Consider the following 12,700-nt stretch of genomic DNA (forward strand, 5'->3'; position numbering starts at 1 on the left):
GAGCTGCCTTTCAGCAGAATTAGCTTTTGCCACAGAACCTGAAGATAATACACAGTGAAATTTTGCCACATGTACAAATCATTCATCAGTGTGCACTTGCTTGGTGCATGACTGATGCTGATGGAATGTAGATGGGCTAGTTAGAGTGTACAAGCTACAGAATAGGTTATCCATCTCTGCTGGTTTCAGAAAATTCTCTGTCTCCAGAAGCTTGATAAGCATTTTCATGAATTCCCAAGAATTGTTAATAACTAGGCTTAAATGAGTAACAGAATTAATGATTCCATAAACAGTGTGTGTGATGGGCTCCTTGATCTTGAGACAGTATGAGCTTATCAGATGTAAGGTTTGGTTCCTTTGTTGATTTTTTTTTTTTTTTTTTTTTAAATCTAATTTTGACATTGATATAAACATTGATAAATATTTAAGAATTTGAAACAGATTACAGGAAAATTGCCTAGGAGGAAGTATGCCAACAGGAGGACTCTCGGTGTTGTTTATTAAACGCATTTATAGAATGAGACTTGGAAATTTCACTTAGGATAAAATTTGGTAAACCCAGATCTTCAAAGTAATGTTCATGTTATTGTCACTTGTGTTAGTAAACAGAAGGACACTGTGTAATCTTTTGATGTGTTCTAGATAAATTAGGTCTGGGTAACTTTCATGATAGTGTTCATTATGCATGTTAATCACAAGGGCAGATTTGAGAACTGGGTGATGCCTTTCTTTTGCTTAAACCTGATGTAGTACAGATAATATCTTCTCAGCTCTGTTCTGAAGTCAGCTCCCATCACTACCCCTCAAAAAAATGTCTCGGTTGTCACCGTGCCTTTCCCACTGGAGAGACATAAACCAGGTCAGGGTGTGGAAGAGACTGATGCGGGTCTCTGACTTGGTGTCCTCTGCAGCTCATTTGTCCTGCTTCCCTCCATAGGGGCCATCGACCCTTCAGAAGCTGTAGCGTTAGGGTTGATGGATATTCCAGCACAGCTCCAAAAAAGTCGAGTCATCCACTTGATAAGCCATGTTAAAAAAAATGGTTTTGGCGTGCATTTATCAGAAGGGAATTTCCCATTCATAATCGGAGAGTGTTTTGCTTGTCAGGGTGGAGACAAATCCGATGCCTTGGGGCGCGGTGCTTTCAGGGGATTAGAAGATGGGCTCGTGTCTACCTGCTGGAGACAACCCTCTTCAAGGAGACTGCAGACAGACTGACCTTTTAACAGTATTCCGTGTCTTGGTGGGAATGTCAGCCAGGAAGAACTGGTTTGATGCCTCCTGGATGTCACTGTTATCAGTTTAATAGCTAAAAGAGGCCGCCTTGAGCAGCCACGTCATATTTATAACTGCGTTACTCAGCTGTTGCAGCAGAGAAAGCCCTTGAGCTGGGACGCGGCGCGGGAGCCGCAGCGCAGCCAGCGCGGCTCCGCTCTGCTGGATGGGCTCCCCGGGCGTGCGGGGCGTTCAGAGCCAACACGCTGGTCTTCCCAACCTAAAAATAGAATTTCATCCTTTAAAGAAGTCATTTTAAACCTTTGTATTTTGTATCTCATGGACGTTAGGTTAATCTTAGTAAATTTTCTCTTTTGCTTTTAAATTTTGTTTGTAGCAACGCAACATAAAAATTATGATTAGGTCTTTAACCAGAAAAAAAGCCTGGCACTCATCTGCAGGTGATCAGATGACATCAGAGGCCTGGTTTTAATTTGTGGGTAGTTCTGATTGTAACTAAAAGAGACTTGCTCCTTTTGTGGAATTGGCTGGCTATTTCCCCACATCTGGAGTTAATGAAGTCTTTGAGACCACATCAGTTGTGTTTTGCCGCAAGAACCCTTTGATCTGAAAAATCTAGACTGGTGCAAGTGCAGCTTCATAACATCGCAGCTATGTTTTTGCAAGCTATAGTTAAGATACCAAAACAAGCAGAAACTATATAAAGTTATGTGTCTGTGCTAGGACTTTCATGTAGCTGTTTGGAAGGGCCTCTTTTACATTAATATAATTCATAACATTTTTATTATGTTAATGGCTTGTACATGTGTATCTGTAAATGATACATTTGTAGGACTTTTTCCGTTTAATTTCCCTTATAGCGTTTAATCAGTTTTCATAAATCGCCCAATTATGTAAAATGTTAAAATTTCATACTGGAGCTTGTGTTTACAAATCTTATTGGTAATGTTACAGTTTAAAAGAACTATAATTCGTCATTGTAGGTGATTCTGCATTAATCAGTGTACATCTCCATGGCAGTGCTAAATGTCATAAAGCTTTGTTTCCGCTGCTGTCCTGTGACAGTGATAGATTATCCATCAGCTATAGCATATGCCGTGTTATTCCGCACAACAGAGAACTTGTAAATTAAGCCCAGTTTTGCCTAATATGTTTGCAGTCTTATGAGTGCAAGTATTTACCATTTGACAGAGTGACATTTCTGTTAAAATATGTCTGAGGCATGGAATATACGTGCATTCATCGCATATAGTAAATACATATGTACTGTTAACATTGCTTATAACGTATTGTCATTCTGTCACTCAGGTTTGGTAAGCACATTTATTCCATAAACTGAAAATTTGCAAGTAAAATATTGAACAAAAGCTCCTTAAAAGGCTTTCTGTGCTAAAAAAATATATATATATATATATATTTTTATGTAAAAAATAATGTTAAAACAAGTATGCAGCCGGAAGTTGCAAGTTTTCCGCTGGACTCCTTTTTACCAGGTGTCTCTTGACCTGCTGCCTTTTGCCTTGCACGGCTCGTATGGGCCGCTGTGGCCTGACTTCAGTGCTTGTGCCCGTGTCCTGGTTCCGTCGTGGCGCAGTTCGGTAGATGTTTCTGGAACGGGTGGTGTGAGTGGGGCCCGGGAGCGGTGGATGGGGCTCTGACAGCGCGGCAGCGTCTGCAGACACATGCCCGGCCATTTGCTCTGACGCAGCGATGGGCAGAGGGAGGAGGGCTGGTGGGATGGATGCAAATGGAGCGGGACTTGCTCACTTCACTTGCTAAATATCCGTGTCAGAACAGTCGCCCCAAAGAACAATGGCTCTCGCTTTGTGCGAACTTGGGCTTTTTTGTTGGCCGGCTTGGTTTTCTGGCCCTTCTCTTGCTTGGTAAACAGCATCGCAAAAAGACAAGGGAGCCGTGAATGTGGCAGAAACCTCGAGTGCCTCTGTTTGCAGAGGAAGGGATAAAAACATTAACTGCTGAATTTTAGCACATAGTACGCTTTGTAAGTTGCATTATGCAGGCTTTAAAGTTTTAAAATTATTCTTAATATATGCGTTTATGAAACCTTATGCATTTACAAGTAAGGTGAATGGTTAAAAAATAAAAATACTGCATATTTTATTTTGTAGCAAAAGGATGCTCTGGTTTCAGTGTTACATTTTCATACACTTTGCTGCTATATTAGTTAAATTTGCACTTAAAAAAATATTTTTAACATACGCTAGTCATACTGCAACATTCAGTGTATGAACCAAAATACTGTTACGAAGTAGCAGCACTGCTTAGAGCAGCTAATGTTATGGGAGAGTCCTTGAGTCTGTGCATACTGCCTTCATTGATTTGACTTATTTATTCCTGAATATACTTTATATTTCTTCTTAGAGTCACTGCAGTAAAAGACTTCTAATCACTGTGTTTATTTGGCATCTTACAGTTTTTAACTTAAGAAAACTTGTTGTTTGCAAGTTGAGAATGGTCATTCTAATGTGGTGTTACAGTGGAAAAAGAATGAAGCTGGTTTTCTTTAATGCTAGGCCAGCGCGAAAGTATTTTCCTTGATGTTGGCAGTTTTAAGATTATTCTTCAGGACTTGCATTACATCTATTTTTGATGACTGTACAAAGGCGTGCAGGTCTCTGAATGGGTGATACAATGGGTGCATTAAAATCTTTCCATTTGTCACTGGATGTTCTTTTTCTCTCTGATTGTTGGGATGCCAGCTAATTAAATATTCAAACAGGCATGCAGTTGTTTTAAAATAAAATTTCTTTGGGGCCCAGTTGTTTTATCTTGCTCTTCTTTTTTTTTTAATCTTGAGCAACAAGTCTGTGCGAGCCATGCACTCAGAAAGCAAAATCAGCATTCAGGCTTTTATCAGGCCACCTGGCTGAGTTGGCACACCAGAAAGTGTGTTGTTAGGATCATTCTGCTGAAGTTCCTCTGTACTGTGGCAACTTGCTAAAAAGCAAATAAAACAAGGGCAACAAATGCTGCAGCTTGCTACACTGTTCTTTTTTTATTTGTGCTTTTTATCCGTGTCTGTATGCTGTTATGGGTTGTTTTTTTTTTTCTAATGCGCGACACCCAAATATTACTAACCTGCTTTTATTGCTCTCCAATGTTTAGGTGTATGCACCATCCCCGAGTTCTGATGATTTCAACAGAGAATCTCCAAGTTACCCGTCTCCCAAGCCACCGAGCAGTATGTTTGCTAGCACTTTCTTTATGCAAGGTGGGTAAAATGACTTTGAGGTATATGGGTAGCTGTCACGTGTCCTTTAGGCAGAAATCTGCGGTCAGCCAGTGTTGCACTGAATGAGGAAGTATAAAGGTAACGTATTGTGCTAGAGCCTATGATTAAGTTTTATATATTTTTAAAACAGTTAGATGAAGGGAGCTGTCTGTTGATTTAAAGTTTTTCTCATGACATTAATTGCTGACTGAAATTTAAGGGGATTATACACCAGGCCAGATGGACAGAATCCCCCATCCTTTGATTTGTAGAGGCTTCAGAGCAGCACACTGAAGTGATAGAGAAAAATGAGGTGAGGGCTTCTTGACTGTTCTGGAATTTGACTGTACAATATCAGCTAACAGTCTTAAGTTCTCAAATGCTTGTATCTCCAGCATGCCAAAAGAAAGGGGTTTGCGTTGAGCAAAACGAGAGCAGAATTCATTTCCTCGGCCTCACGTCATTCAGTTAGCTCGTACTGTAGTCTGATGAGGTTTTGGAGCATATTGAAAGCATAGTCATGGTATGGGAATTGACAGAACGCTTCAGTTTGTGCTGCAGAGGGAAAATTGCACTGACACACGGGTTTAAGCCTTATGTCATTCAGTTATGTCAGTCATTTCAGTTACTTAAACCTGCTATTATGAAATGGTTTTATATTTCTATGGTACTAAGGTCTTTTAGACTATAAATTGCTTATTTTAGATAATTAGCTGTTTTGCACTGTATGTTTATGATGAGCTCTACTTAGCCAAACTTCTCTCCCCTCCACCCCCTTTTTTTATCGTGTCATTCAGTTTGGAATTTTTATCAACCCTCTTGATATAAATCTGGCCTTACTGGAGGTCTGTGTAATTAGCAGAAGTACTTGGTATTTTCTCAGCTGTGGTTGGATTGGATTTCAGCTATAAAACCTCTGTTGGGTTTTGACTGGGGAGGGGGGTGGTGTTTTTTGTGTCTTCTTTTTGGTGTTTTTTTTTTAATATATATTTATTTCTTAAATATAGCAATAGTGTGGTGGCATGAAAATAGAAGACACAGCATAAACTTGTCACAGTTTCCCTGCTGATGTTAGCCTAAGTAGCTGAATTCTGTATTTTAAGATTATTTTGTAAATGAAAGTAGAATGCTGTATTGTTCTTTTTTGAATGTATTTTTCTTGTTTTCTGTTTTATTAAAAAAACAACGAAACGACCAAAAAAAAGATGGGACCCACAATTCTTCTGACCTCTGGAGTTCATCCAATGGCATGAGCCAGCCTGGCTATGGTGGGATGCTGGGAGGCTCCTCTTCCCACATGTCCCAGTCTGGCAGTTACGGCAGCCTGCACGCCCACGACCGTTTGGTAAGATGTGCAGCACAGGTTAATGTATTTGTACTTGGATACGGAGATCTGACTGACAAGAATTCATTTCTTGTCTGCTGCTCGTGTGTGTCAGTTAAAAACCCAGTTGTCAGAAGTCAAAAACTTACTGTGTTAGATTTCGGTGTCCTCTCATTTATGTCTGTTGTATAAATAAAAAATCTGTGGCTGTATGGTGGTCTCTTCAGAGGATAGATGAGTCTCTTTAATAAAGATCTGAGTGTTGTATATTTGGTACCTTAAAATATCAACATTTATTTAAAGACTACTTAATGTCTTATGTCTGTTTTTCTTCTCTCTAGAGCTATCCCCCGCATTCGGTCTCGCCTACAGATATAAATGCCAGTCTTCCTCCGATGTCCAGCTTCCATCGCGGCAGTACCAGCAGTTCACCTTATGTAGCTGCCTCGCACACTCCACCCGTCAATGGATCAGATAATATTCTGGGTAAAAAGTTCTTCCTACTTTTAAAAAATTTTATAGGAAAATTAAATGTAGGGCTGCATGATGCATGTAATTAGTTAAGATTTAATTTATGGGATGCTTGTAGATCAGGGATGCTGTACCACTGTGACACTTCTGTCCTCACTATGGCTGAGATGAGGCAAATGGTTTTGCAGTCAGCCTAAGACTTACTGGTTTATTTGCTTTCACAGCCAGTCCTATGCTCAGGAGACTGTATCCGTCTAAATTAACGGCAGTTATCCTGTTTAGTATATGTACATGTTCATATAGGTAGTTCTGGTGTTACTTTTTTCAGAGCTCCTGTATCACCAAAGTACTGTGCAGGAGAAAGGAAGACTGTTTCTTTGGGGAGCTTGATAAACTGCATCGTAAATTCCTCTCTTAACTGATTTAGAGATTACGGAGTAGCCAGTAGGGTGGCTGGTTGAGTCTTTTCCGTGCTTACCTAGAAAGCTGGAAATACAGGATAATCATCTGTTCCTTGCATGTATTTGCACATCTTAAGATACAGCCGTAGAAATTAAATGCTTGTAGACACCCCCTGTCGGTTTGATATGATTTACACTTAGCTTTGTTTTAAGTAAGCAGAATTTAGTTAGACTGAGTACGTTACCTTTGATTTAGGAACAAGTTTTCCTCTCAGATATTTAAGAATGGGAAATTCAGGCTGGAAAACCCACATTTGCCACAAACTTGAAACGACGAGTGTTGCAGGATTTGGATTTCTGATGTGAATGGCTTACATTCATATTAAATAAAATGTTTTGAGAAAGGAGATTCACTTTTAAAGGGTCTGTCTTCTACAGTAAAGCAGATATTTCAGAGGATTCAGGTCCTTTCTGTGTTTCCGATTGGCAGGGCTGCAGACCTCCTCTTGGCTTGATGGCCTATGGAGCAAAGGGGCTTGCAAAGCTGCTGACATGCAGCTAAGAGCAGGGGTGACAGCTTGGTGGATAAGAGCTTTTCAGGGATTTTGTACAATAAAGATGAGAGTACAACACAGGGAATTAGAGCTGGGGGAGCAAGGAGACACACAAGGAACTATTCAGTGACTTTGGTTTCGAGAATTAATGAAATGTGTACCACTTTATAGCATCTTATTTATAAACTGTTACCAATAATATAGTTTTCTGATTTTTATTTTCTTTTTACAATCCATTGAAGTTTCCCTGTGACCCTAGAAAATAATTTCAGTCTTTTTTCTAACTGCTTTCACTTGCTGGTCCTTATGTTATCGTGGTGATACTGTGTTTGACTTTAAAGAGGAGAGCATCTTAATTTTAAATCTAATTGTTTTAATTAAATTATTAAGTATAATGAGAACTGATTCTGTTGACACTGGCTTCCTTAGAATATCCATTTTAAAAGTGGCTGCTCAACTGTACGTGATGAATAAAATAATAAAAGTAAATAAAATTTCAGCTTTAAAAATAAGTGTTGGGTTTGCTTTCCACATTACAGGAAACAGAGGAAATGGTGCTGGAAGCTCACAGACAGGTGATGCGCTTGGAAAGGCATTGGCATCTGTAAGTAGCAGTTAGAATATTCACATCTGAAAGACGTGTTTTGATCATTGCATCCATTATTTATGTGTTCACTCATTTTACAGTATCAAATCAGGAGTTTTCATGTATGACATTAAAATGTTGTACTATTATACAACATCATATAGAATGTTGAATGCCTATAGAAAGCAAGTGGAAAAAGCTTTTATTCGTAGATGATTTGTTCTGACTTCCTTTTTTTCCTTCAGGTGATGCAAAAATTTAGGGAAGATATAGTTTAGGAAGTTTTTTAAACGAAGTAAAAGATAGTCATAAAAAGTTTAGGTTTTGATTTTTTTTTCTGTAGTGTTCTAGTTAAATATTTTTAACATTACTCTTAGAGCAGATCCTGCCTCAAGGCCTAAAATGTTTTTCAGTGGCCTTATAAAACAGTGGTTTTGAATGTTGTGTTGTGTAGCTGTAATTTATGGAACAGCCGTTAAAATGTTGTATATGCATGAAGTTTAAACTCTTAACTCTTGTTGGAATAATGTAGATAATGTAAAATGTTGCAATTATTTTCAGTCTACTGAAAGCTCTGTTTGCATGTGTGCTCACCCACCAATTAGTTTTTGCATTAATACAGTCAGATGTACTTTTTTATAAAACAGTAATTTATACTGTAGAGCAGAAATTTCAGCGTTAGGAGTGGTGCCTGAGGGAGCACTTTTTATTTCTTGTACATAGCAAATAAGGAGACTAAGTCTGATTTAAAAGATAGAAATGACTGCTTTGCAGCCCTGAAAGACCGTTCGTGGGTTGGTTTCTGCATCCTTCGCCTCATACCAGGGGAGGCAAATGTGTATATTGTGCAGATCCTGTTACCCTTGCATCCCTCAGAGGGTCATATGTTAAAAGATTACCAGATCTGATAATGTCTGTAATGTCCATATTGGGTAGAAGAACTCTGACCTACTGGCTTTGAGGAGAAAAATGCTGTCCCTGCTGGTTTGGGGGATTCAGCAAGTAGATAACAATTCATGAGTCCAGAGGGCAGTTAACACTCTTTTTGTCTGTTTGAGACCTGTCGGAGAAGAACTGGGATCATTTTGACTCCTAGAAATAGCAGTGCTTACGTACTTCAGGGTGTTCGCTACTCCACAGATGTACTGGGACGTCTGCACTTCTGCAGCCTGACCAAGATTTCTGGTGTTAAGACTGACACACCGACCAGTTGGACTTTTGTGGGACTTGGTGTGTTTTCCAGTACGCTTTTTTTTTTTTTTGAAGTATTTTCTCATCCATTCAGGTAATTTTGCCCAAGTCAATAGCTGAGAAAACCAGGCTGATGTTTTGAGGAAAAACTCTAAATATATTGCGAGTGGAAGTCAGGGCAGAAATGTTTAATCTAACTGGTGGGTGGGCTCTGGTTGTCATAGAAACTTGTTTCTGTCATCCCGTGTTGTTGCTTGGCAGGAGCAGCCAGGTCATTCCATAAATCATTTCTGTCATAGCTGATGGTGATGCATTCCATCTGCTCTATCAGTGCATGCCATAGTCTGCACACTTCAAATCCCTCGCCTCATCCATCTGCTTCCCCCGCGCACCCTTCTCGCGCTCGCGGGGCGCGGGGAGGAGGGAGCCGGCTCTCCGGCAGGTGAAGCTGCTGCACGCCACTTCTGATGGCTAGTGAAACAGCAATATTTTTCTGTTTGAACAAAGTTTTGTTTAAATACTGCGATTGCCTTGACTTTTCCCTCCTCCCCCCACCAAGGACATCGCTGTATGCCTTTCTGCTTGGGTTTTAAATGCTAGCACTGCAACTGTTGAGAGGAATTTCTAGTTCTAAAATTCTGTTGATGTACATCTCACAATAGGCCTTTCATGTGCGCAACATCAGAGGATACGACATTTGTTCTTCAGTTTAGGTATTAAGGACCGTACAGAATAGTATGTGATTAAACATGTAAGGCCAGATAATACATTTGCAAAGGTTCTTTTATTTTAGGTTTAAGCCTGGATAATTGTGGTCTTAATCTCAGGGTAGGCAAGAAAGAGAATTGTACATGAAAGTATTTACACAAAGTTCCCAAAGCCCTGTGGATTATGCATTAGTTTGGATAATGAACTAGTATAGATAGAAAGAATAGAAAATCTGGGTATTCGTGCCATTTCTAATGTGTTTCCCTGAACATTTGCCAAACAATAACCCTTTAAGATTGTGCCCATGGAGGGTTATATGGCAGGAGAAACATCTGGTTTATTTCATTGCCTAATGCCAAATCAAAACACTTGGTCTTTAATTTAGAGGAGATCAAACAGGAGGACTGTTTAACTTTGTTGATTATATCAGACCTCTTTGTGATAACTTATGTTTTGATTCCTACCTCAGAACCAGGGTAAAGGCCTTTGTACGGTCTCGTAGTTAAATAGCCGCTGGTCCGCTCACAAAAGAAGAGAAAATGTAGGGAAGTTGACTTCTAAAAGTAATTCATGAATTAAGTTTCTTTGTTGCTTTAGACTCAATAACATTAACATAACAAAGCCTAACTGAAATGTACACTGTAGTGTTTAAAAAATTGGACTAACAGCTCCGAGGTTTGGCTCTGCAGGCTCTCAATTGTGCAGCTTTTGTCTAAGAGCCTTTTCATTAGACCCTGGCATATTGGCACCCCGCTGATTGGAATGGACCATGACTGATAGGAGGAGGAGCCTCATTTGTTGCAGTAAAATGAGTCATGTTACCGTTTAAGCCTGGCAGAAGGTGTCAGGGTTGTTCATCATTGGTCATTTAACAGCACAGCGGCCAGGGACTGCATGCAGAATGGATTCTGACCTCGTCTTTCACTTGGGGCTTTGGTATAATGTAGGTTTTCTCTCTTATAAAATACAGCAAATAAAGCCAGCAGGTAGAGTGGTGGTAGACAACCAGTTTCAGAGGAAACTTCGTGGCCTTTGTTCTGACATCATTTTAGTTTTCAGTATCTTCTCTGGCTGGAACTCTCTACAGTTCCCACACTGACACCCAAGATTTATTTTGATACTTGTGCACAATGCATGAATTTCCTACAGTGCTCTGAGATGGCTTGTTCTTTTAAATATATTTTCTTTCTAGCATGTATGAAAAGGAGGAGGCATGTCCATTAGGGAACTGATGGGCTTTTCTAGTGAAAAAGTGTGACAGGCCAGGAAGGAGCATGTGGTCTATGGGGTCGTGGTTTTGTCCATTCAAAAAACAGAGTAGGCAGCTTTACCAAGTGCCAGTTTATTGTCAGTGTAAGTGCTGAGGTGGCATATTGTGAGGAGACACCCACCGCACACTGCCGGTGAAGGGTGTTTAACCACCATCTGATGACTGACAAACCCTGGTCTCTGCTCAAGTAAAACAGGTTTGAATTGGTGACCTGTGAAAATACGTTCTGAAGTCCATAGTCAGCCTCTAAACCTATTCAGTTCCCTTCACAAAATTAGTTTTTCCAACAATCTTGAAATTTTAAGTTTTAATTAAAGCTTTAAGCATTATTTCTTGTGTTGTTCATCAATACTTTTAAATTAGATTAATAGCAAGGAGTGAATTGTTGCAAGTTGAGGTTTAATATCTTATGGGAGCAATTGGTGTAAGGAGGAGGAAGAAAAATGGTATGTGCTGCAATACATAGCAAGAGCAACAAAATCTCAAATGGTTTTTGTTTAATAGGTACCAATAGTAACTAGAGCTGACTGCTGGCTTGATATTTTTCTCTTGTGAAGGATTAATTTTTAGAAGATAACATACGTTGAGTGCTAAAATCTGTTCTGTCTCTGAAGTTTGGGAAGTAGTTATTCCTCTGCGTTTTCCTGAAGTTTTGTTTATTATAATTATTGGTGTACTGTTAATTCTTGCATATAGCACTCCCCTTCAATGGTAAAAAAGGCTGTAATTTCTGCTACTGTTAAGGGGAGATCGCTTTGAACTTGTGTCGCTATCAAATACAGGCTGTGCTTATTTTGACAGTGGCTGGAAAATGAAAGTTCTCTGGACATTTTAGAGCATTAAGTGTAATAAATCAGAGCTGTGATTGAAGGATCAAATTGTTATGTATTTTTTTAATCAATCCAGCACCAAGAGGGACACTTAAAAGGATTAAGGATAGCTGTTTTTTTACTGTGTGTTATGATGTTTATTGATACACAATCTCTTTTGTCTGTTGGTAGATTTATTCTCCTGATCATACCAGCAGTAGTTTTCCATCGAATCCGTCAACACCAGTTGGATCACCATCGCCTCTTACAGGTACAGGCCCAGCCATTTGTCAATAACTTGTTTGTTGTTTTGAAAACATCCTGTTTGGAATCACAGTGAAATCAGCAGTAGCTTGCTTGCATAATTACTTCTGTGTTTTGTTTATTTTTCCATTGTACTAAACCCAGATGTATAAATCCAGATTGTTAAATATTTTGTTATGAGCATTCACTTAAATCCTGGCAACTGGCGTTGAAAATTAGCTTATTAAAATAATCTTTGAAAACATCAAATGACCATATACTATCACAGCTATAAAGATCCGTACCGTTGGAGAGAAATAAGAGTGATTTGTTTGGTTTTTTTAAAGCTATATGTTAGAACTCTGCAGCAGCTTTTAGTGACAAACACAGCAGATGTGTGTTCCCTCTAATGAAAATATAGTAGACTATGAGACTGTCCAATTTTTACAGAGGATAGCTTTTCATTCATATCTTTCATGAATGCTTTCATTCTGTGGCAGAAGAATTTCTGGCATTTTTCAAACTGAATGCGCTGTATTGGAGCCACCTCTGTCACCTGTGCTTTGTGTGTTTGTAGTGTGGATGTGGGCAGCAGCATTCCAGCGTGGAGATGAGCTGTGGGCAGCTGCCTGCTGCTATTAGTGGGTAGTGCAGCTTTCACAGACACTGTGGCCT

The 12,700-nt window shown here is 39.4% G+C and overlaps 1 protein-coding gene across 23 annotated transcripts in view; it reads left to right on the forward strand.

Annotated features, from left to right (window-relative positions):
• Window positions 1–12,700, forward strand: part of TCF12 (transcription factor 12) — a 159,947-nt gene that overhangs the window by 126,053 nt on the left and 21,194 nt on the right. For all 23 annotated transcript variants that reach the window (XM_065076967.1, XM_065076968.1, XM_065076970.1 and 20 more), the window contains 5 exons: window positions 4,363–4,468; window positions 5,674–5,813; window positions 6,134–6,278; window positions 7,758–7,822; window positions 11,975–12,053. In XM_065076967.1, the coding sequence (XP_064933039.1) occupies window positions 4,363–4,468; window positions 5,674–5,813; window positions 6,134–6,278; window positions 7,758–7,822; window positions 11,975–12,053 (535 nt within the window). The remainder of the gene's footprint in view (window positions 1–4,362; window positions 4,469–5,673; window positions 5,814–6,133; window positions 6,279–7,757; window positions 7,823–11,974; window positions 12,054–12,700) is intronic.

This window comes from Columba livia, chromosome 11, assembly GCF_036013475.1.
Source record: "Columba livia isolate bColLiv1 breed racing homer chromosome 11, bColLiv1.pat.W.v2, whole genome shotgun sequence".
NCBI lineage: Eukaryota > Metazoa > Chordata > Aves > Columbiformes > Columbidae > Columba > Columba livia.